Source organism: Bactrocera tryoni, chromosome 4, assembly GCF_016617805.1.
Source record: "Bactrocera tryoni isolate S06 chromosome 4, CSIRO_BtryS06_freeze2, whole genome shotgun sequence".
NCBI classification, from domain to species: Eukaryota; Metazoa; Arthropoda; class Insecta; order Diptera; family Tephritidae; genus Bactrocera; species Bactrocera tryoni.
In genome coordinates this window covers 68,516,869-68,542,546 of record NC_052502.1, presented here as the reverse complement: position 1 = coordinate 68,542,546, position 25,678 = coordinate 68,516,869, and the positions used below count along the sequence as shown (strand labels likewise).

At 29.6% G+C, this 25,678-nt stretch overlaps 1 protein-coding gene across 1 annotated transcript in view; it reads right to left on the bottom strand.

Moving 5' to 3' along the window:
• Positions 1-25,678, bottom strand: part of LOC120776088 (microtubule-associated protein futsch) — a 186,261-nt gene that overhangs the window by 59,297 nt on the left and 101,286 nt on the right. Inside the window, 1 exon segment of the mRNA XM_040106566.1 lies at positions 15,737-15,835. Within this exon segment, the coding sequence (XP_039962500.1) occupies positions 15,737-15,835 (99 nt within the window).

Below are 25,678 nucleotides of genomic sequence, written 5' to 3'. Positions count from 1 at the left end.
TTCTTATCTCTAACTTATATATGTACTTATATTTCTGATTATATGTAGTATATACAACATAGAGATACACATATATACGCATTTATAACTGTATATCTATATATAGATATTCTTTGTCGTTTTTGCTTTTAGTACTTCGGCAAAAACATATTTACAATTTGTTATAAAGCGCCGCAACATGTCGCCGATTATTATGATTACTGCGCATAAATCAGTTACTAACTTACAAACATACTTATGTATATATATATATATACTCTTACTAATGCAAAGTAGCGCTAACAATACCAAAATTTAATACGCGTAATGGCAAGTCTACTGAATATCACTTTTCGAATATCATTTCTCGCATCACGTCACCGCGATTACTTTGTTTATACCTCTCTTTTCACACACACACACACAGCAGAGATTGACAGCACACTGTAAACGGTATTTAATGTACATGTGTCAATAGTTTCACTACGATTTCCAAGCGGAAATCGTTGCCTGAGGTGAGGTTTCTTAGCTGAGCGCCTACATGTATGCTAAACCAATATGGTAAATGAAGTGTGTGTTTGGATATGAGTGCATGTATTCAAAAAGTCGTAAGTGTATGCAACACATTGTGGCATCAGCAAACTCTAAACGTATTGTAAGAATATTTCTTTGTTGCCGGCTATCCAACAATTGTGCGTTTGCTTGCTAGTGCGCCTGTTGCGTATGCAATAACAAATAATTGACACATGTCAACTGCGATTCTCAAGGATATTTCGATTATGGCATACAATATTTCCTACATTATGTCGCTTGCAAGGCAAGTATTGTACAGTGAAACATATACATGTATGCAACTGCTTTTCTATAGCTGCCTTTGTTGTCGACAATGTTGCGGCATTGTACAAGCCTGCCTGCAACAATGTCCTGCAGATGTTTCATTATATCGCTTTGATTGACAAGTTTATTGAAATCACATTAGTGTGTCTTCTGCGTGGCAGTCAACGACACAAATAAGCATTAGCTTGTATTGGTATAAGTGCAAAAGTGTTGAAATGTTGGAGCTTAAAGTGAAAGCTTGTCGATAGCAATGCGAAGTAGACATAGTTGTTGAAGTCTTTAAAAAAGTGAGTAATCAAAAAGGAGATTTAATGCCTTATTGGTATCTTATGGCTAATACTCAATTGGTTTGGTTCCCAGATGAGTACAGCAATAATTCAATAGGTATGGGTCCCAGATAAGTACAAAAATAAAATACGTAAATTATTCTTGATGTGAAATATATATATTTTCTCAGATACTTATGCCCACAAGCTGAAAAATTTCCCGAAAATTACTTGCATGAATTAATGGTTGATATTTTAAACTTAATTGATTCAGATATTGACTTATTCTACAAGGGTTTGAGCCTGAACTATTTTACAAAAATAATTTTCAACATTGTACGGCTTTCAAAAAATTAAATAGCTTTAGCCTTACTCGGTTTAAATTCGATTTATGTTTAAACTTTAAATTAGAGAAAGAAAGACTTTCTACAAAAAAAAAGTATTTATAGAAAAGCTTTCACTCGCACTTTAATGCTGTATTGGTTTACGGATTGAAAACACTAGTTAAGAACTAAAAAAAAAATATTTTTTTAATAGAAAGACATTTTCTCAGAAAAGTTGCTTCTAATTCTTTACATTTAAATTATTGATCGAAATTGTATGTGCGGTACCAAACAATTTTTATGAAACTCAGTTGGTTCAGTTCTTGGCTATTTTTGATGGACGTGAGCTCGAGGTGAATTCAAAAAAGGAAAAAAGGCATTTGCAGAAGAGAAAAGCTTTGTTTGTAATTCTGGTAGTAACTTTAGATGTTTAAAAATTTGCCAAGCATTCACGTTCAGGTTACTGGAATAAACAAGATTTCAGTTTAGCATCGAAAATCACTTTCTCTAACATAAACATTTTCTGAAATTTTCTGGTTCAGTTCTTGGCTATTTTTAGATGGCTGTGAGTTCGATGTGAATTGAAAAGAGAAAAATAAGGCATTTGCTAAGAAGAACTGCATTTTTTATGACTCTGTTAGAAGCTGAAATATTTCCAAGCTATCCACGTTCAGGTTATTGGAATAAAAAAGATTTCAGTCTCGGATTTTCTACAATTTTCTGGTTCAGCTCTTGAATATTTTTAGATTTAGGCGAGTGAGAGGTGAATCCATTTGGTATAAAGAAATTTTTTCAGTAGGACTACAAAATTGTTAAACCATTTACGTTCAGATAACTGGTATATCCGGAACTTCGAGAAATCGAGAAAAACATATCCTCAAAACATATCCTCAAATTAATTCTTTTGGAAGATATTTTATGCCAGTAAAATAACAACAAGAACAGTCATTTAGTATGATCGTTCATGTAGAGATATTAAATTCAGGTTGGAGATTACGTGAAACTACAAATAATTTGGGCAGCACTAAGGACGTCATGTATTTTTTAACTCCTTTTTTGTTTGTACAAACTATTAACTTTTATTGGCAACCATGAAAACATATTCTTATATATCCTATTTGTATATGCTAACAGAGCAAGCGAAAAATCAACGCTGTACCGTTTTGGTTCCACGCAGAAACGCCTCATAAACACTTTTTCCCATGACTGTGTATGCCAAAAAGGCAAACTTTTGCCGCAAATTCAGCGCTATCAAAGGTTAAAGAAGTGTGCGAAAAATTCGCGCCGTTGCACTTAACTGGCGTTTGCGCTTAAACACCTTTTTCCACGCAGCTTTTTGCGAATTCTCACTTTGTTAGTTTTAAATTTGTTTGTTGTTGTTGCTGATGTTTTGTGCGCGCTCCTGTCACTAGCACAACGGAAAAGCCTTTGCTGCTAAAAACAAATAAATATGCAATATTCTGCATAGTTCTGTGGCCTACGCGGTCAGGTCAGCCGCACAAAGCTGTCGACTGAGTGCAACGGTGCCTGTCAAACTTTTTTCATGCCACTTTTATTTGTTTGCTGTGGTTGTTGGGAGTTTATTAATACATGTAACGGCATTTTTTAATAAACCGTTTAGCAACAAAGCGTTATAAGTTGTTGGTATTGTTATCATAGTTATTATATGGGGCTTTCTATTTCTTTTCTTTCACACTACTTGACAAAGGGTTTACTTTTTAGTAATTCAGAGAAATTTATGTTTCTATGTACTAAAAATGTTTTAGTCTGGTTTCTCTAGTGTTTCATAATTTTTTGTTAAATTTTTTTCATTTTTTTTTTGTTGAAAGATAGCACTTCTGTTGCGAATTGTACGTTGCCAGAAGTTTTCTACTAATTATTTTTTATATTTGGAAAAAAAATTGTTTCAGGTGGCAACTCTTCAGCTCTTCGTACATTAAAATGATATATAGTTCATATCTGTTCAAAGTACCCTACTAATTTTCAATAACATTCCACACCAGCTTTTAGACAATGAGTTGAAAGGTGGCAACACTGTGTAAACTTATATCTCATTTAATATTGTCAATAAAACTAACGTTTCTGCGCAAACTTTATTACAAAGTTTGATATTTAGCATGCAGTTTGAACAAAAATTTTTCAGGTGGCAACTCTTAATTTTTTTTACAACCAACTTAAATATAATTCACGTCTCTACAGAGTTTCATTAAAATTTTAATTTAATTAGTAAATCGGTTTTCAGTAAATAGGTTGAAAGGTGGCAACCCTGTTCATACTTCTTGCTCTTTTAAATTTGCCAATAAAATTATGGTTTTCTGTGCACACTTTATTATAAAGTTTTAGATTTATAAGTAAATTTTAACAACTTTTTCAAGTGGCAACACCTAAATTAAATTTTTATATTATGGTTTGTGCAGTGTTTCATAACATTTTGTTATGAATTTGTGTGTTGGCCTTCAGACAATAAGTTAAAGGCTGGCAACCTTGTTGAAATTTCTCGCTCGCTCAAGTTGTTACAAAATTGACATTTTATTTAAAAAAAGATTAACTCTTACAATTTTTTCGTAAGTTAATAATATTTCTAAACTAAATAACTATACTGCACAATTATTTTATCCTGAACAAATTTTGTTCAGGTGGCAACTCTCCAAATTTGGTGCTTCTATTGAAGTTTGCTTTCACAAAGTTCATTGGCAATCTTCATAGCAAAATTTAGTAGAAAATATTTTGCTCAGGTGGCAACTCCGACAAATTTTTTGTAAAAGTTTTCTTTTGCATACATACATATGTATGTACTTAGTATATCCCTTTTTGCATACTTTATATAAAATTTTTCAGGTGGCAACCCCTCAAAGAAAATTTGTTCGACTAATGTTTGCTTTTATGTACATATCTACTTACATATGTACATACATTAGAGTGATTCAAAAAAGAGAGAGGCTTTCTTAGAGGTGTCTAGGAACCTATTTTTAAGAGTACCAAACGAAAAAAAAAAATTTTTTTTTTAATCACTCTAATGTACATACATACATATATACGTTTTTGGCTGCCTTCATGGTAAAATTTGTGACTATGCACAAATTTTTTTCAGTTGGCAACTCTCCAAAACATTTTTTTTTTAAGTTTCTTCTACATACAATGCATCTACATTGTACATATGTATGTACATAGTGTATACTATGGCTATTTCGTATACACTTCGTATACACTTTTTGGGTGGCAACCTCTCAAAGAATTTTTTTTCTATAAAAGTTTGCTTGTACTATCTTCATATTAAAATTTTATTTTAATGAACAAATTTGTTTCAGGTGGCAACTCTCAAATTTTTTTTTCATTTCTAATAAAGTTCGCTTTTAAATATATCACTATTGGCTTTCTTCATAATAAAATTTTTTTCTATGAACACAGTTTGTTCAAGTGGCATCTCTCCAAATTTGCTATTTCTATTAAAGCTTAATATTTTATGAATAACCTTAAATATATTATTATCAAATTTGCTGTAAATACTTTTTTTAATTGAAAACTTTGGCAACTCGTTTTTTTTTAAGTAAGTACAAAAATAGTATAAACTCATCTGCGATATATGTATGTATTTGTAATGCAATTTGTATTTTAAGTGTGCTATTTGTTAAAGCTCTCAGCACTTCTCCTTTAGCAGCTTTTATTTTGCATAATACCCACAACCAGTCCAGTGCTCCTCAGCAATGTCTTCGTTATTGACAATTGTTTGCCAACAGCTGTTTGCATACTTGAACAACAGACGGACGGTTGTTAGCAGCAGTGTCGTCAATGCGTATGCATAATGCATGCAAAACATTTAAGTTGTTAACGCACACCAACAACAATAAAGCTAAACCACTTACTCGAATGGTAAATATGTATATATTCACAGTTATATGCATAGTATGTATAATATTTGTTTTTGTTTTTATGTTGCAATAAATTTGCATTGTAAATCAATTTCAGCATTTTACTGCAGTCCGCGGCACAAGTGTGTTGTGGTGAGTGGCAGAAACTTCAACAACAAACAAACAAAAAAAATAATAATGTTAACCAAAATAATTCAAAAAATATAACAACTCTGTAAACCATTACTGCCTGCTCTTCAAAAGCATACTGTTATATAAATACACGCAGAGCCACTACAAGCACCCTTTAAATTTTCAACACTCTAGTCCACACCCATTCCACGCAATGTTGTTAGTGTGCGTGGTCTTTATTGGCATTCTTTGATGCGTTAAATGTCAATAGCATTTACATGTAAACTCTCGGCAACGCTGCTAAACATGTATGCAAACAAACAAGCCGGACATGCATGTGCGCCTGTAGGTATGCCTCTGCAGAACGGTTTGCCTGTTTCCTCAGTATCGTTGCTGTGTGCTTGACACAAGGTCAAGCGTTACGTTGATTGCACACAAATTGAACTTATTGAGCGAGTTAGTTGTTGTTTAAAATTTTCATGCATGCGAGTAGTGCAAGAAAATATTTTGCATGATTGCCTCTGCTTGGCAATGCTGTGTAAATGAGTTTACGTGGAAATTCAGTTAGTGTGGAATTAAGTGGGGATATTGAAGGAATCTTTTTGACGCAAAAGTGTGAACATTTCTTGCGGTGGGATGTCTGAAGGTATGCGCTCCCAAGAATATAAGTCTTGACCTATCAAACGCGGGACAGTCAACAAGGAAGTGTTGAGTTGTTTCCTACCCATCTTCTTCCAAATAGCTTCTGCAAAAGGCGTCTGGTAAGATACACTACTTTACAACATGGACGCCTATAGCGCAATGGCCTGTTAAAAGCCCTATAACTAGGAACATGCTAGCCTTGCTGAGGGCAAAGAGATCACTAGTTCTCTTGCGGTCGATCTTGGGCCAAAACAGCGCATGTACCGACGGTGGTCCAGTGCTGGCCTAGCTTCTGCGAAGCCCTGCTATATAGTAGTAGAACACCAGAGCATACGGAAGCACCGACCCGCTCCCATTCTACCGATAGAGGTTCTAGGGGTCCTTTTTTTGGTGGCTTATCAGTTTTGCAATTTCCTGCGATTTTTTCATGGCCCGCCACGTTTACCAGTCTTATCCCAAAGACATTCGATGTTATTGATAGCGAGTTTACGTACTTCTTGACCAACGCTGGATGCACTGTTAATAAGCCCAAGTGTAGTATCGGCATTCACTCAGATAAAAGTGAATGGTCACTTCTCTGAAGGGGGCAGCACTCCGGAGCAGCAGAACTACTACTACTTTAATGGCTTCAACCTCGGTTCAGACGACACTGCAGTAGTCAGGCAGTCTGAAGCTGGAGTTGATAGAGGGTTCCAGATAGTAAGCTCCTCCACCAACGTTTCCCCCAAGCTTTGATCCATGCGTAAAGAAGCTCACTGCCCCTCTCCCCCAACGGCTTCCCACAACTCCCTCGTTTGTTTATGGGCAAAGAAGGAACCGTCAGAGTTCGGTTTGGCGACTACATGATCCAAGTGATCCGGTATGAAGTCAAAATGTGTCAGGATATCCGAGTGTTCAGATACCTGTACTTTTAGGAACTCAGACTATATGAGTCTGATAGTAACCTTTGCAGCCATACACCTTCTAACGATGTCAACGGGCACAATGTACAAGATGGCGATAAGTGCTATGGTTAGAAAGGACCTTACTGCACCACACTGATGTGCGCCGCTCGTTGAACGCTGTCGGATTTCTTTCCAAGTGTGGTCTTTTCTAAAGAACTTCACCACATTAAGACTCTATAGAAAATAATGGGCTTGACCATGGTGTCGTAGAGCCAGAGAACTACTTTCGGTGAGAGAGACCCCATCTTTTGCCAATGACTCCTTTAAAGCAATATATGCAATTGATGCATTTTTGCTCTCTCTTCGATATTCGCCTTCCAATCCATGATGAGCCCTAGATATTTCACTGTAGCCGCCGGCTGCAGACGGATGTCTCCCAATTGCGGCAGCGGAGCCACTGGGATCTTATAACTCTCAGTAAATTTTTTTGGGTTGATGAAGAAATCTTTCTTTTGGGAAAATTTTTAGGAAACTTAAGTCAGATGCTAATAGAAGAGTAGAATAGCAACCATGAGATTGAGCTTTATGTTATTGACGGCAGGGGAATTTCATTAAATAATCCCCTTTATATAAACTAATTTCTCTGTCTCTTCTCGTATTTTATTGTCTTGTAGCTCAAAGGCAATGCTTATTTTTGAGTTGTTTTTATCCTTAAGGTAAAGTAAAGGTATAAATTAGGCTAGCTTGGTAGATATATTGCTCAGTTCTGGTTAGAAAATAGGTTACTATTTAGTTACAGTTTTCAAGGAACTTAATTGATAAATATCTAAATGTAAGCTTTCAGCTTAGCATTAGTATTCTAAAGAAGAAGAAAAAATTATTAAACAGTTAAAAGAGGCATCTCCCGATTTCTTTTAAGTTTAACGGTTTTTTTGACATCGGCTTAGTTGGTAACTTACCTCAGCATGAGTTGTGAAGCCCAACTCAAAATCAAAATTATTGAAATTACTAAGTTCAACAAGCCAAGCAGAGAGCAGAAGAGCTTATGAGATGATCTTAAAAGCTTTCAGGTACATTTTTTTTGCCAGTGAATTGTAGCTGCTTCCTTAATTCTAATACAGTCTGATTTTCCATCACAGTCCAGAGTCCTATGAGAGATTCAACTTTTTTTATAGACTGAATGCGCACCTGTGTATCTTTGTATGCTAATCTGAGAAGCTAAAAGCTTTCGGGATATAATTATCTGCCAGTGATCTGTGGCTCTCGTTTTATATTTCTATCTCTGCCTTTGAGAGACCGCCTTTCATCATGTCTATCACATTTAAACATAACGCTTCTTATTCCTTGCAAAAACTGCACATTTTCGGCGCTTTAAGCTCAGGCACTTGTGTCCTTAAGTGCAAGAGCATATGAGCTTCAAAGCTCAAGTGCTGTGAGCAAACATTTCTGTAGCTAAACTGAAGCACACTTAGGCAAATGGAGATGCTAGTAAAAGTCGCTAAAATATTATGATAGAAATAGTGAGATGAGTAGACAAAATATTCGTTCATGTGTGTGTAAGAGATGTGTGCTTAGGATGAATTGCCACAAACAGGCATTACCATGTGAAGTGTAAACCGAAAAAGTAGAATTTGGCAATAAAATTAAATGAAATTTGCGCCTTTCATGCACGAGTGCCGGTCCAGGAGGCAAGTGGCGCTTCAGTGCCGGTTCAGCTGGAAAAAAATTGAATGGGCGCGGCAAGCAAAAACGATTATGCGAGAAAAGCAAATGAAATTTGAGCGAATAGCTGGAAAATGCGAAATTCGAAACCTTTTTGTGTGTGTGTGCTTGCAGTTTTTATATATTTTTGCGAAAAGTTTAACATATGCCAAGCGTTAAACGAAGTAATTATAATTTCGCGGCCGTAAACGCACACATACACTTGCGCGGCAATTTTTTGCATGTAAAACATGCAGCGAAAATGCATTAGTATGCGTGTGGTATGCCACTATTTGCACGAATATTTCACGTGCGCCGCATAACTGTTAATGCATCAAGCGCACATACACATACAGCTGCATTAACGCACGCGAAAGGGCTAACGAGTAGCTCAAGTGCCTGGCATTATTAGCATGTCACACACATGCCAAGCTTATTTTTACAGCACAAGTGTGCGGGGTGAAGTTTTTTGCATGTGTAAGCATGGCAAAAAATAAAAAAAAGTAAAAATAAAATAAAATAAAAATAAAATAAAATAAAATAAAATAAAATAAAATAAAAATAAAAATAAAAATAAAAGATAAAGTAAAAATAAAATAAATTAAAATTTATTTATAAATAATTATTTAGCCAACAGTCTGTTTAGCTGACATCCTGCGCTCTTTATTGTTGTAATTTTATTGTTGTTGCTCCCTTTTCTGGTTGTTGCGCTTAACTCATTTAAATGCCATAATGCCAAAAGCTTGCATAAGCCCGTCGTATTTTCTTTCTATGGTAAGTGCAGGTGCAAATGCCATTAAGTCAAGGTGCCTCAAATTATATGTCACACACGCACACACATACTCATGTACATATAGCAGCAAGCGCTCATTAAATAAAAGCAGCTGAATTGTTTGTGGTTCAAATGGTTTTATAAAAGCCTTTAATTGCCTCGACATTTTTCCAGCAGCAGCTAGAAGGTCAAGTATGCAATTGAAAATAACTGCTTTTTGAAAATTTTATATTTATTTAATTTTGAGAGATTGTGAAATTAAAAGTTTAAGGTAAGCATTTCCTTAGAAATTTGTATAGAAAAATTGAGAACAGCATCTCGATTTTTTAAAACTTTCAAAGTCTTAAATTTCTTTTAAATTAATTTAAATTTTAAAATTTTTGATTTTTTTTTTAATTTTTTGGTATTATATTAATTTCGAGTTATCGAAATAATATTTTGAAAACACATTTGTCAAATAAGTAAAGTTTTTAATGTCATTTTTTTAATTTATATAACACCATTTCTTGCTGTTTTTTGATTTTTTTTAATCCTTTAAAATCAGTGATTTTCGTAAAATTTTAATTTTATTTAATTTTATTATATATGAAAATTTTTGCGAAATTTACAACTATTGCAAAATAAAATTTGATTTTTAAGAATTTTGAATTTTTTAGTTTTTTCTAAAAATGCAATAAAGAAAATCAATTTTTTTTAATTAAATATAAATTTCAAACTTTTGCTGAAATGGCAATATGCTATCCTGTTTTTGATTTTTCAAATGTTTTAGTGTTTAAAATAAAATTTAAGCTGATGGCTTAACCGCTAGTGCTATATATATAAATTGTAATTGTAATTAAATTACCTTTTTTCAATTTAAAAAAAAAATAAAAATAAAATATATATGATTAAATTTTTTGTGTTTTTTTTTAAATTTTTACATGTACTATATATTTTTTTTTTCAAAAGTTAATGGGAACATTTTATTTTATATTTTAATTTTTAAAACTTTTTCGAAATGTATAACAATTACAAAACAAATTTTTTCAATAAAATAAAAATTTCAAGTTTTCAATAGCATTTTGTTACTTCTAAAATATTTCGTTGTTTATAATATTTCCAAATTTATTTCTTTTGATTAAAAACCCTGTTTTTGTTTTACAAATTTACGCTATATTTGGTTGTTAAAAAAATGTAATATTTTGAAATTTACTATTTTTTTCCCAAAAATAAGTATGCAAGTTTTATTGTATATTACATTTTTAAAATTTTTTTGTCATTTCAAACTACTGCAAAATTTGTTTTTTCGATTTTTTAAAATTTTGATGAATAAATTTTTTGGAAAATACATATGAAATTTTATTTTATGTTATAACTCTTAAATTTTTTCACAATTTTTAACTATTGCAAAATAAAATTAGTTTTTTGATTTTTTTAAATTTTTAATATTACATACATATTTTTAAAAATAAGTGTACAAATTTTATTTTATTTTATATTTTTTGCATTTATTACGAAACTTATAATTATTGCAAAATAACTTTTCTTCGATTTTTAAGAATTTTGAATTTTTTTTTTCCTAAATAATTTTTATCAAATATTGTAACTTTTAGCATTTTTTCAAAATGCATAACTATTGCAAATTAAATTTGTTTGTTAAATATAAATTTCAACTTTTCAATAAGCATTTTTTAGATTTATAGCGAAAAATTTTATGTTATTTTTTAATGTTTTGAATTTCATATTTTTTAATATTAGTATATACGTATGTAGATATTATTAATATTATTTGTTTATAAAACATTATTGTGAAAATTATTTTCCTAAATATTTAGATCGGAAGAGCTCATTTCGAGCCGGTTGCTTTCAAAATTAATTTTAATTTTAACTTTATAATTAAATAGTCTACAATTATATTTAAATTTTCGAAAAAAATTTACTTTTAATTTCTTAAAAATAATTGAAAAGCTTTTAAGAGTATTTTTAAATTTTATATATTATATATTTTCACTGTACGTTTCTCAAAAACAATTTTCGAAATTTTATAAATATTTTTTTCTTATTTAAAATTTATCATCCGTCACTAACCTTGTATTTCATTCTATCTCTACTATCTTGCTAACCGAGAACAATTTTTAAGTTGGTTTTCAATTCTTGAGCTACCGTTTATTCTAGTATTAATCTATAAAAAATCTACGTGCTTAGTTTCACTTAACACTTTTATCTAGGCACTACTAGAAGTCTACAAATATTTCAAAATGAGTCAACAATAGTTAAGAAGAGTTTAGTTGTGATGCTAAAATGTCTCAATTGCCACCAAAACACATTTAGAAGCTCATCGCACGCATGTGAAATATCTGAGCAGAGCGCCATCTATACTTCCTGTTACTGTCAAGCTGTTAAGGTGTGTCGATTTTGTGTAGGCGAATGGAGGTTGTGTAGCTAGTAAGGCTTTTGCATAGGCTGATCCAGGTTAGCTGAAGTACTACCGCTGATTAACCATCTAGATATCTCACATAACAAAATAAAGTATATATACAAGTATGCACATCTATTTACCTATAGTGATGACTCCATATCTAACTTGAACTGTACAATTAAGTCCTGTAATAATTATACAATCGCAGAAGGACTTTAAGTCCATCATAATGAATGGACAAATGATTAAGTCCAATACAAATGTGGAAATTTAAAGGTAAGAAAGACTGGAACGACTTTGAATTAAGTATTTTATTTTTCATAATTGAGTTCTCGCAACATCTGTCGTAACTTTGTCATGGTTGGGGAAATATTTTACTCTCTCTTTCTCTCACTTCATTTTGTTTCTTTCGATTACTTAATAGATATACGTGAGTTAACTAAAATTTTACAATTAATTTTAAAATAATATTTATCACGTTTTAGTGTCTTTAGTTTCAAATATTGGACTATATTTTGTTAAAATATCAGTTTTGTACTTATTTCAAGATATGAGAGATAAATTATTACTGCTTTGGACTTACTGACTTATGTAGGTTAGATTAAATGGCTGAGCCTTCAGTAGGCCGGAGGGTTTACTGCCATACAATTTCCACAAGTCGAGAGAAGAGTTAAAAAGATCTTTCATATACTACATATTTCTACCTTACCATACACTCACTTTAAAGAAGGGTACATATTCAGACATATTTTTATTTTTTTGTACCCAAAATATATAAAATTCTTACACATACGCGAAAAAACCTATATAAAAGTGCAGTAAAACAAAATTATTTCTGGCTGAGTCACGTCAGCCATCAAGAGCCATTTAAGTGCCATATGTGGGCTTGTAACGGTCTAAATATGTGTGTATGCTTTTCAAGTGCGCTACGACCTGTGCTTATGCATTACGTACGCGCCATAATCATAAAAGCATACTCATTTGAAAACTAAATATACAAAAATATGCGCTTGGACGCATACACATGCGCACTACCGTACTTTTTAATGCCTTCCACATGGTCACTCAGGCATATTGGCTTGCCAACTATTTACGCTGTGGTAATTTTAATTTTATTATGCGCCAAGTAATATGAGAAAATAGAAAAATTATTTAAAAAAAAAAAAAAAAATGAAATTTCCTAGAAGCATAAAATGTGTATGCTTGTGTGTTTCGGTGAAAATAGTATATTGCAAATAGGAAATGGAGAAAATGAGAAAACGACATTGGAACGGAAAAGGGTTGAAAGTAAATTGTAATAAACGGCTGTAGAGGTATTGCAAAAGGTGTGGAAACATGTAGGAAAATGTTAAAAATTTTCAGAAAATGGGTAGACATGAAAATATGGCACAGGAAATGGCATAATGCGCACAAAGGCAGACATACATATACAAGCATACACCCACATACGAAAATAAATATGAAGGCATGAATGAGTATGCGCTTAATATTTAAGCCCGTGGTCAAGCACGCTCAGTGCCCAAAACTGTAGGTTGGATTCAGGGGCCCACCTGCATATAACTGTACAAGCAGTCAGCAGGTGTAAAGCAAGCTTTCTGTTTATAGAATTCTATAGTATGTGTATAAAACTGTGCGTAATCTGCATTTTCATAGCGTCAAGTGTGCGCATTTGGTGGAAATTCTCGCGTTACGCTCGGATTAAAAGTGTCAACAGAGTTCAAAAGCATTTTCATGGCGTGTATTAAAAGCGCTTAAGGAAGTATGTGGGAAAAAATAAAATTGACAACTGAAAGATGTAAGAGCAAAAAATTACGTAAAAATAAAAACATATAAAGTATATACGATTAAAAAATAAGTATAAATTAAAAAATAAATAAATAAATAACAAAAGCAAAAACTAAAAAAATAGTAATTACAAAAAAAGAAATTAATTATAGTACAAATTAGATCGGAAGAGCACACGAAAAAATATGATAAATGGAAAAATATAAAAAAATAAATACAAAAAATTATTAAAAAAAAATATAAGGAATATCTAATAATATCGTATAACTGAACATTTTATACTCTTTCAACTTATATTATAGCCAGGGAAGTACCTTCAGTTATTCATTATAAAGAAAAACACTATCGATATATACGCCGATATATACAATAGTGATCGATTTTTTCGGTATTAAATCTACTATAAGCACTGGATTCACATATTCAGGATTTTGGGGCTTGCACAGTTTGGGTTCTATTTACGCAATTTTTAGTTATACGAGTATAGTGGTACACATGGTTTCAAATGGAATTTAAAAATGTGTTATATAGGAGGTAGGCGTGGCTGTGGCCCGATGTGGCCCATTTTTACACTGTAGCATAAAAATCTCAGCCCGAATGTCGCATTCCAAATTTGGTTGAAATCGGTCCAAGATATGTGTTTTCATCTGAAAGTGAGCGGTGCCACGACTATAGTCCAATTTTGACCCCGACTCCATTAAAGAACTCTCATATCATCTCGGGGTAAAATTGTAAGTATTATTTTATTATAGCTAAAAATTCCAATTCCGGTTGAAAAACTCACTTTTAGGGTATTTTTTCATAAAAAAAATTATATCAAAACTTTTAGCTCTGACAAGTTTAGTTAAAATCTTAGCACATTTTGAAGCAATATTAAACGGAGAAGAGCAAAATTGTTATCTAACCCATTGTACCACCCATAACTGACCATTTTGCTATCCATTTCGGCACTAAGAAAGAGCAAAAATTTTTTTTTAATCAATGCTGGATACTAAGGGCAAATAAAGGTAGATCTTAACATTATTTACTTCGAGTTTCTTAAATAATTGATTTTTAATAATTGTATAATAAATTTATTACACTCGTCATACAAAAATGCACAAATATTAGAGGTTTTAGAAGCGGAAAATATGAAACAAAATTTGCTTTAGAATAATAATATGTAAGATCATCAGACATGTAGTTGTGTCTACTGTCAAAATAAGGTCTCTATATGGCTACTGGAGTTGATATTTGGGGATACTATATACGGTACGCCATTATTAAGCTTTTCTGACCAAATAAATAATGATATGAATAAAAACAGTGTATTTATTTATATTAATAAAACCAATGTCTTGCTATTGCTGACATTAAAAAGTAAATGCACGTAACGCACACTGATTTAGTACAAATATTTATAAAATTTATAATAATATATTTACAATTTATAGGAAATATTTTACACACCCCTTATTTTTTTAATAGAATTAAAGATGCCAAAAATATCTTTAAGCTCATTTTATCCAATTATTCTAAAAAAGAAAAATGTACCTGGAATGAATTGTACAGTGCGTATGAGCAACACTTTTAGTTAGTTGAAAGTGTTATTCTAGATTTCATAACTCATACGCACTGCCATACCCCATTAATTAATGCGTATTTACTGCTAAAACAAACTTAACTCATTAAGTAATAATTTACATTTGGAATAAAATTCTAATGTAAAGTAGTGCGTATACGCAACATTTTGGTTAGCTGAAAGTGCGCTCTTGAACTCGGTCATCCATACGCACTGGTATACCTGAGTTCATTGTTATGGGGTAATTGATTTTTTTTATAAAGCTGAAGTTCCGAATTCGGTTTACTTCACTCATGTATAGCAAAAATATTGTCATATTTTATATTTTTTGTTTAAGTCGAGAATTTTAGATAATGAAATATATAATAAAAAATTTAAAAAAATCTAAAATTGCCTTACTTAAAGAATAAAACATGATAAAAAAATTAAACAAAATAAATATTCTTATACCATAATTTCAATACCCCATTTTATTTATATTTTATAACCATTTTGTCAGAATCAAAAAAAAAATAGAATTGGTAATCTGCAGTAAATTTTTTTATGATTAAAAATTCCTTCCTCATATATTTTATCATATGTAGTCTAATTTTGTAAATCAGACTTACCGTGACGAGCTTCCTCTCCCTCTGGTGCGTGTTGCGTGATCGTATTCAATTCCTCCTCCAAATCGACGTGACAATCACCGACGTCCCATGAAAGGAAACCTGCAATGCAGATAAAAAATGAAAGCATAATAATTAATTTCTGTCTGAAAAAGTACAGTTATAAATAAAAAGTCCACATACAATAATAGAAGTTGATAATTGTAAACATTTCGAATAAAAAAATATTTTAACTATTTTTTATAGAATTGACTTTTACTAAAATAATTTTTTTTTCAAAAAGTGCAAACTAGTGGGGTGGTAAGTATGCAAAAAAAATTGCGTAAATAAGTTGTAGCAATACCTATGTAAAAACTTATATTGAAACTAAGTTGCGTCAAAAAAGAGAAATTTATTAGACATTTGTCCAACAAATGGGAAGGATAGGAAATTCGTAAATATTTACTGCCTGTAATTTGGCAGCACAAGTTTTCGTATAGATAACTGTCAATACAGGCAAGTATCTTTTAATGAAAAAACTTTGCTGTTGGCGCATAGAATGGAAATGGCTGAAACAAAGCAAAGTGAAATAATGAATTTTTTTGTTTGACGAAAATTGTGTGCGGAAAAAAGCGCAAATAAAGTTGCTGTTCTTTCCTATGGATTTTTTTTATTTTGCCATTTGGTATGCATACATGCTACAAATAATAACCCGCTTTTTGCATGTCGAAACTGTTATTTATTAGTTTTTTAGGCTAGGTTGCATATATGTATATTCGATAGCTTTCGCTGTTAGTCGGGGTTGTCTGTAAGTTTAAACTGAAATAAATATGAAAATATGAAGAGCATTTAAGGAATTTATAAATTTTTTGACAGCCGTCAGTCAAGTGTCACGAAATACGTGGAAACAACTAACGGAAATTATCTGCCAAATAAATTTACTGCTTGGATATTGAATATAATGGAAAAATCGAAAATAAACAGTTTTATGAAAAAATAAAGGTTAGAAGTGTCATGAAAGTATACTTTTAACTAGAAAAGTACAAAAGTACCTCTTCTTAATAGGCAGTCAGAACAGTATGTGTGTGAGGGCGAAATACCATTATTACATTTTAAAATAACATCACAAAAAATTACTCCTTAAATGAAAAAAGTGAAAAAATGTAATATATTTGTTCTTATTTGCGAATATTTCTGAGAATAACATGGCGTATGAGTTACCAAAAACTGTGAGAACAATTTCAGTCCAATGAAAAAAAATCAAAAGTGAAAAAATCAAATATGTTTATTCTTAATTATAATTATCATAATTATGAATATTCCAGAGTATTACATGGCGTATGAGTTACCAAAACATATCAGAGCAGTTTCGGTCCAACAAAATATTACTCATACGCAGCGCACTTCACAGGAGTGCTAAATCTCAAATACGCAGTTAGTTTTTTCTACCTTTTTAAAAGCAACTCGAAGAGATTTTATAAATTTGAGCAACTATGATATGAAATTTAAGAGTTGCCACATGTCTGAAACATCAAATGTAGTAAGTACAAGTGCTAAAATTAGCAAAGACTTATGTAGGAAAACTCCGCCAATATTTCAGAACTGATAAATTAATAATGTATATTATCCAGAGTTGCCACACCTTCATGAATAGAAAATTGAGCGTTTAGCTATGTATATATCTCCTTTAACTCCGTTCCAACGATGTGAGCACAAAAAAGTAATTAATTGAACAATTTCAGGCTTCAGACATTTTTGAACGATATTTTCGGCTTGTTAATAGCAACAAAATAGAGTTGCTTTTACCTAAGATTATAACATTTCCAACTAACAACGTGTAAATAGCTTACACACTGGAAGGAAGATATTTAAATATGTGTTTGAGAACAGTTAGTCGGAAAAATAATTAAAACAGAGTTGCCACCTTTTTCATCGAATATATTTAACCATCATTAAATATATTTTTTTAGCAATGGTACCATAAGTATGTTTATTAAAAAAAAGTTCATTGAAGAAAGGTTGCCATCTAATTAAAAAAAAATTTAATTTTAAATATCATTATTTTTTTCTTTCATCAAACGGCATTGATAAAACGGAAGAATTTGTGAACTGCATATTTAAAAAACATTAATGGTAAAAGTTACACATTATGATTTTTTCTTCTCCAACCAATCATATTACAGCGATATCTCAGTAAACGAAAAGAATTGTGGAACAGAATTACTATCTATTTAGAAAAGTTTCTTAAAAAATGAGATTGCTATTTATCGAGGCCTGTCCACATATTATCGGTACAGAAAGTCTACACATCTACATTTCATTTAATAAAAATTATTTAAACAAGAAACATGAATAGGAAATATAGCTGAACTTTCCTGACTCGAGTCACCATAATCCACCAAACAAAGTTCGAGTAAAAGAGACTTTGAATTATGGAAAGAAATTTGTACGAAATTTGAGTTTTATTGTGAATTCAAGAGTTCGAGTTATGGAGAACTTTGAGTTATAGAAGTTCGAGTTAAGGAAGTTCAAATGTGTATACTTTCACCGTTATCTTTAAGATATAATACATTTCCTATAATTGAATTCAAAATTCATATATTTATTTTTGGCTTATCAAAGCCTGTTTGATTTTCGTATAATATTAAATAATAGTGTGGTATATGTAATAAGAGGCTACAGATGAGTTGATAGCTATTTGCAGAATTTTTGGTTGAGCCGTTTAGAATTGGCGTACTTTGAGGTAAGCCAGTGCGTATGAGTTATAATTTGCCTATGATAGTTAAATGTTACGCATACGCAGCATATCACTTTTTGTACTCTCAAAATATACCACTAAAATGTAGTATTAAAGCATATTAAAGACAATGCTTAAGAATTTGATTTAAAAAGTAATAGGTTTCTCTAATTTTTAAGATAATTTAATTTTTTGTGAAGTATTATGCACACATATATCGAAATTAAGTCCTTGAAAGTTGTATTTAAAGTTTCAGTACGTTACTTTCCACACAAAAACACTGAAATTTTATCACAGAAGCCTGCTTGCAGCATTGCTTCCACAATAAAAAAGACCAGTCATAAATTCTAATTATAGCACAAAAGCAATATACACAAACACAACTGCCACAAAACGGCAAACAAAGCGCATATAAATGCAAAAAAATCCATTTATCAAATATTAATAGTAAAGCGACTAAACAAATAACAAAACACACGCACACACACAAAACAAAAAACAATAAAACAGTGAATATTATAACTGCAGACCTAAGTGTGGCGCTGATGAGCAATTTCGCCGTTGCGCTGCCGTGGATGCGGCGCAGGTAGCGCAGGCGGGTGTGCGTACGCAGTAATAACAATAAATGTTGCTACAATGAGTGTAATAGTATGCGCAAATATGCGCCGTCGCAGAGGGTAAAGTGTGCGCGCACAACTGCAGCAACAATGTGAACAATCAAGAAATACTTTATAACAATGCTGCTGTGTAGACGTGTATGCGCTTGTGTGTGCACTTTTGTACGCAGTCATACAAAGGCAAATGGCGCACAACAAAATATAATGCAAAATATGTTGCGAGTTGCGTGTGCGCAATTAAATACGCACATGAACAAATAAAAATTTATAATACAGACATACCAATACACACACATATTTATGTATATAAAAGGACAATGCATAAATGGAGGCAATAAAAACGAAAAAAGAATCTCGAAAAACTATTACTTTTTCTTGTGAAAAAGAAATATGAAGAATTTAAAAAGCTTTTTATTGAATTTAAGTGACAGCGTGAGCGCACAGATGCAAGTATAATGCAATAAATAAATAAATGGCTAAGCAAAGACAGCTGCATAAGTGACAATTTGTGTTTTTATGAGCAGTGTCATTACACGCATAAATATGAAACGTTGTTTGAAATAGTTCATGTGGCAGCTGCAAGGTATATTCTTTAATTTCTCTAAGAAAAATTTTTTAATCAAAACAAAAAAAAAATAAATAAAATGAAAAAAGTGTGTAATAAAATAAATTACAAAAATAAAATAAAATATTACATAAATGCAAGAAGTAAAAAACTTTTTATTTTATATTGAAAATTTTTCTTGGTGTTTTGATTGAAAAATATTTTCTTATTGAATTGTTCTGATTGAAAACAAAATTTTTTTTTGATAGAAAATTTTAAATGAATACAAAAATATTTTTGATTGAAAAAGTTTTTAATCAAAACAAAAATTAAAAATTAAAATAAAAAAAATAAAATAAAGTAAAACAAAATAAAATATTACATAAATGCAAAAGGTAACAAACTTTTTATTTTCTTATTGAAAATATTTTTTTAATTTTTTGATTGAAAACTATTTTTTTGATTGAATAGTTATGCTTGAAAAAACTTTTTGATAGAAAAAATTTATATTAATAAAAACAATTTTGATTGATAAAAAATTTTAATTGTTAAAAAAATTTTTATCGATAAAAAATTTTGATTGGTAAAAAAATAGTTGAAAATATTTAATCAAAACAAAAAAATAAAACAAAATATTACATAAATGCATGAAGTAAAACAATTTTTCTTTTTTTTTTGATTTTTTGATTGATAAGTTCTAATTTAAAAAAAATTTTGATAGAAAATTTTAAATTAATGACCAAAAAATATTTGATTTAAAAATTCTTTTTCTTTTATTTTTTATTGAAAATATTTTTTTGATTGAAAACTATTTTTTTGATTGAATAGTTATGATCGAAAAAAATTTTTTATAGAAAAATGTATATTAATGAAAACAATTTTTAATTAATAAAAAAATTTTGATTGATAAAAAAATTTTGATTGATAAAAAAAAATTTTTGATGGATAAAACAAAATTTTGATTGATAAAAGTTTTGATGGAAAATTTTAAATTAATGAAAAAAAATGTTTGATTTAAGAATTCTTTTTTTTATTGAAAATATTTTTTTGATTTTTTGATTGAAAACTATTTTTGATAAAAATTTTTTTAATCAAAACAAAAAAATAAAACAAAATATTACATTAATGCATGAAAGCAATTTCTTTTTATCTCGTGTCTATGTAATGCTTGTAAAAGTACTTTATACATTTTTTTGTTCTTTGGTTAATAATAATAGTTCATCCTCTTTGTGTTTTTGTGATATGTAGTTACTGTTTTTTATAATTAAGCAGATTCTAAATATATTGAAATTTATAAAAAAAACTATTTGTTTAACACATAAAGTATAAAATATATTTAATTTTACATTTAATATAATTGTTTGAATTTTTTCACCTCTTATTATTATTTATCTTATTATCTTATCTTATCTTATTATATTTATTAATTTCAAGAATTTTCTCATTATATTATATTTTACATTTTTTATTTTTTCTTTTTGTATTTTCCAACAATTTAAATTTTGTGCTCAAAAGTGATTATATCTTAACTTCAAATTACGTAAAAAGTCCTTGCCAACGAAAATACTTAATTTATTTGCATAAATTTAACGTAATAAATGCCACATTTGTATAATTCCGCCCAATTTGTGGTGCACCACTACGTATGAGTTATTAATTTTTATTGCCTACTACTCAAGAACGAAAATGTTGCTCATACGCACCGCACCATAAGCAAGTACTCTAAAATATTTATTTAGTCGTCAGCAAACTAATAATACATGCTTACTTTTTTCGGTCAATACAGACTGAGTGTTGCTCAGGAAACTGCATAAAAATCATTCCTATAAAATAATGAAATGCAATTTTACCATCATTTGGTACAATATTAAATTAACATCTATTAATCTAGGCGTTCATCGCTTTAAAACTTGGTTATAGTTTTCATATTTTCTGAGTCATTTTGATCTGTAACTGAAGATTTTCGGCTAAAAATCTGTTAGATGGAGACACTATGGTTTGGCAAGGCTATATTTGCTATAATTTCATCTGTATCTTCGATTCAAGTGAAGAGTGAATAGAGTTTAAAGCACTTTTTTACATTTTTTTATATGTATATGTATTTTCAACATATTTCTTATGCACCCTATCTTTGTCTCCAATATGAGGCACAATTGCAAGGTTTTACCATTTTTCCTGCACTTATGTAGTTCAGACAAGCCCGCCAACAACTATCCGAGCTTTGTTTTCGCAGCAGCCAGACTACACGCCCTTGTGCCTTGCTTTTTGTTGCCTACATTTAGGCTAACTATGTCGCTGTCTGCCTCCTATAGTAGTGGAAAATAGTCAGCACACGCCGCCTCATGCATTTTATAGTTACTTTATTTGTTAGAACGCCGTCAGCATGATTTGTTGTCTTCTGGTAATATTTGTTGTTTTTTGTTTGTAATTTTTGGACTTGAGTCATGCGCAACTTTTTTCGTTTATTTATTTATTTATTTCGTTATAAAAAATAATATATAATATATGTGTATATAGCTATTGTGTGTTGTGTTAGCTTGCTGGCTCAGCGCTTTTGTAACACGCACATATACAAGTCAGTAGCGCAACAATACAGTAAAGCATACTTAATTCATAGCAGACGCCTGCTCTAACATATATACACACAAACATACTGACGTGTTTTTCTATGCAAATATATGCAACCCTCGCCTCACTCCTTTGCGCACTTTAAGTGTGCACACTTGCCTTGTCTGCTTTTGGCTGAGTAGCTTCATTCGGATTTTGAAAAGCGCCTAGCCGGCGCCCTAAGCACATATAAAGAAACACATGCAGAAATATACCTACATAAATAATAGATAAAGTAGAGAAAAAAAGTCGCTAAAAAACTTTAGATGCTTGTTGTTCTTTCTGCCATTTCTTCATAATAATTTGTCTTTGTATTCTTTAATTCTTCGTACGTTCCTTGCAATATTTAAAACCATTTACTTTTTTCAATTTAAATTAATTTTAATTTAATTTAAAATAATTTTTTTTTTTAATCCAAATTACAAAAAATGTGAATCTTTTGCAAATTTTCTTCTTAAAATTTGTAGCCTTTTCCGAGTAAAAAAATTATTATTCTTAAAATTTTCTTCTCAAGTTTCTTCACATTCATTTTCCGAATAATACCAAAATTTATTATATATTATATTATTATTAAAAGCATTTTACCTTTTTTCGAATTTTCTTAAAATTTAAGAAATAATATTCTTTCAAAATTTTCTTCTCACCTTTTTCGACATTTTCCGATTCAAAAAATATATTATATGCTATATTCTTATTAAAACAATTCACTTTTATTCAAATTTCCTCAAAATAAAATTTAGTTTAAGTTTTCTTCTCAAACAAAAAGCTTTTGACATTTTCGGATTAAAAAATATTTAATACTTCTTTTATTGTTTTGAAATTTCAGTTTAAATTTTTTACTCAAAAATTATTTGAAATTTACTGAAAAATCGTAGCCTTAATGTTAAAAAATTTGTTTTCCAATTTTTTTTTGTTTTAGTTTAATTTTGTTTTAACAATTTTTAATTTTTAACGTTTTCTATTTTTATTTGTTTATTGCAAAATTTTTCGTGCAAATTTTTTTGTTATCATTTTTTGTTCAATTTTTTGTAAAATTTGTAAATTTTTTTTAAATTAAATTTTTTTAATTACTGTTTGCAAAATCGTAGTTAAAAAATTTGTTTTCCATTTTGTTTTGTTTTAGTTTAATTTTATTTTAACAATTTTTAACGTTTTCTATTTTTTTTGTTTATTGCAAAATTTTTCGTGCAAATTTTTTGTTATCATTTTTTGTTCAATTTTTTTTTTTTTAAATTTGTAACATGTTTTTAAATTAGTAATTTTTTTAATTACTTTTTGCAAACTAGTAGTCTTCATTTTTAAAAAAACTTTCTTTTTTCCCATTTTTTTAGTTTTAGTTTTAGTTTATTTTTTTTACCAATTTTTAATTTTTAACGTTTCCAATTTTTTAGTTTTAGTTTATTTTTTTTTAACAATTTTTAATTTTTAACGTTTCTATTTTTTTGTTTATTGCAAAATTTTTCATGCAAATTTTTTTTGTTATAATTTTTTGTTTAATTTTTTGTAAAATGTGTAATTTTTTTTTAATTATTAAATTTTTTTAATTACTGCTTGCAAAATCGTAGCATTCATTTTTAAAAAAATATCTTTTTTTCCATTTTTTTAGTTTTAGTTTAGTTTTTTTTTTTACCAGGTTTTAATTTTTAACGTTTTCAATTTTTTTTTTTAAGAATTAATTTAATGCTGCTGCAAAATTTTTCTTGTTATTTTTTTCTATAATTTTTCAGGTCATTTTTTTTGTAAAATTTGTAAATTTTTTTATTAAAAATTTTTTAAATTATTAAATATTTTGAATGGTCTTTCACATTTTTCTTTTTTCCAGTTTTTTGACCAATTTTCAACAATTTTTAAATTTAAAAATTCCGTAATATTTTGAAATGGTATGAATATTGTTCGCAAAATTGTTCTTTTGATTTATTTGTTTCTTGTTTTTTTTGTTTAATTTTTTATAATAATTTAATATTTTAAAAATTCTTATTCCCTTTTTAAATTATTAATATTTTTAAGTATTAAAGTATTTTAACAGTTTTACACAATTTTCATTTCCCAGTATTTTATTTATTTTTGTATGCGTTTATTAAGATCTTCTTTTTGTTATAATTTTTCTAATTGGCATTTTTTAATAATTTAATAAAAGGTATTTTTTTTGTTTAAATTTTTCATTAATGTTTGTTTTATATGCTTCTTAAACGCTTTCTTCAATTTGTTTTTGTTTTATGCAAAAAATTGTATAATTATAAATTAATTTTCTTTATTCTTCTCAAAAGGTTAATTTTTTTCATAACTTTGTTTTGAAAATGTGTTCTTAATTATTTTTTAATTTTCTGCTAAATTTTCTATTTGTTCTATTTTTTTTGTATTTTTTATAGATGTATAAAACATATAGTTACAAATTAGATGTTTTTTGAAATACATTTGGTTTGAAACTTTTTTTTGCGAATTTCTATTATGATTTTTTTTGTCAATATCAAAATTTTCGTTTTTTTTTGTTTCATTTTTAGCAATTTCATTTCGGTGAATTTGTTTTTTTTGTGTTTGCTTCCTCGACTGAGACTTCAGCATAAAGGCTGGCAGGCTTTCCAAGCAACTGCCCACTAAAGTCAGTTTACCAATTTCAATTTCCCTACACCCGCACTTCCTGCCAATTGCTGCGACTCGTTTCGCCATTCATTTGTACTTTTGTGCATAGTCTAACATTTTTTGCCGCAGCGGCTGATAAATATTTTCCAGCGTTTTTGCGCATTCAATTTCCGAGTGCTGCTTAAAAGCATTTTAAAATTTAATATATTTGAAAGAAGAGAGTATGCATACACAACTATGGCGAGTGCTTTTATGCGAAGCTGTCTAATTTTTTTCGTTTTTGTTTTTCTTATCTTTGAGAGCACGTGCAGTCTTAGGCACCACGCAAAAGCAAAATGTAACATTAAGACATTTGTAAAAAATAATTTCTGCCACAAAATTCAATAGGCTTAAAGTTCAACTGATTTTTTGCGAAAATTTTAAAAAATTAAATATTTGAATTCATATATTGTTCAAATATCATTGAACATGCTTATTTATCAGCAAAGCCGAAATTCTACTAAATACAAATATCTGTTTATATATTAATAAACATATATATGTACATACATAATGCATTTACATGCAATGCGCATGCAATAAAAACAAAAATGCATAGGGACACATGTCATAAATTTAGAGAAGAGATAAGATTATCATACACACACATATGTATCAAAACAACCCCATGTCAAGCAGCAATAAACAATATGCTGCAATACATATAATATACACACATACGCATATATTTAGATAGATAAGATAGTTTTACAAATTGTATATAAGCAAGAAAAATACGAAATAAAGATCAGATTTGAAAGAAAATCTCAATCGAAAACATTCCTTTTATTTACAAATTTTACTTCCCCCACCAGTGGTAAAAGAGGGGTAAAAGAAGAATT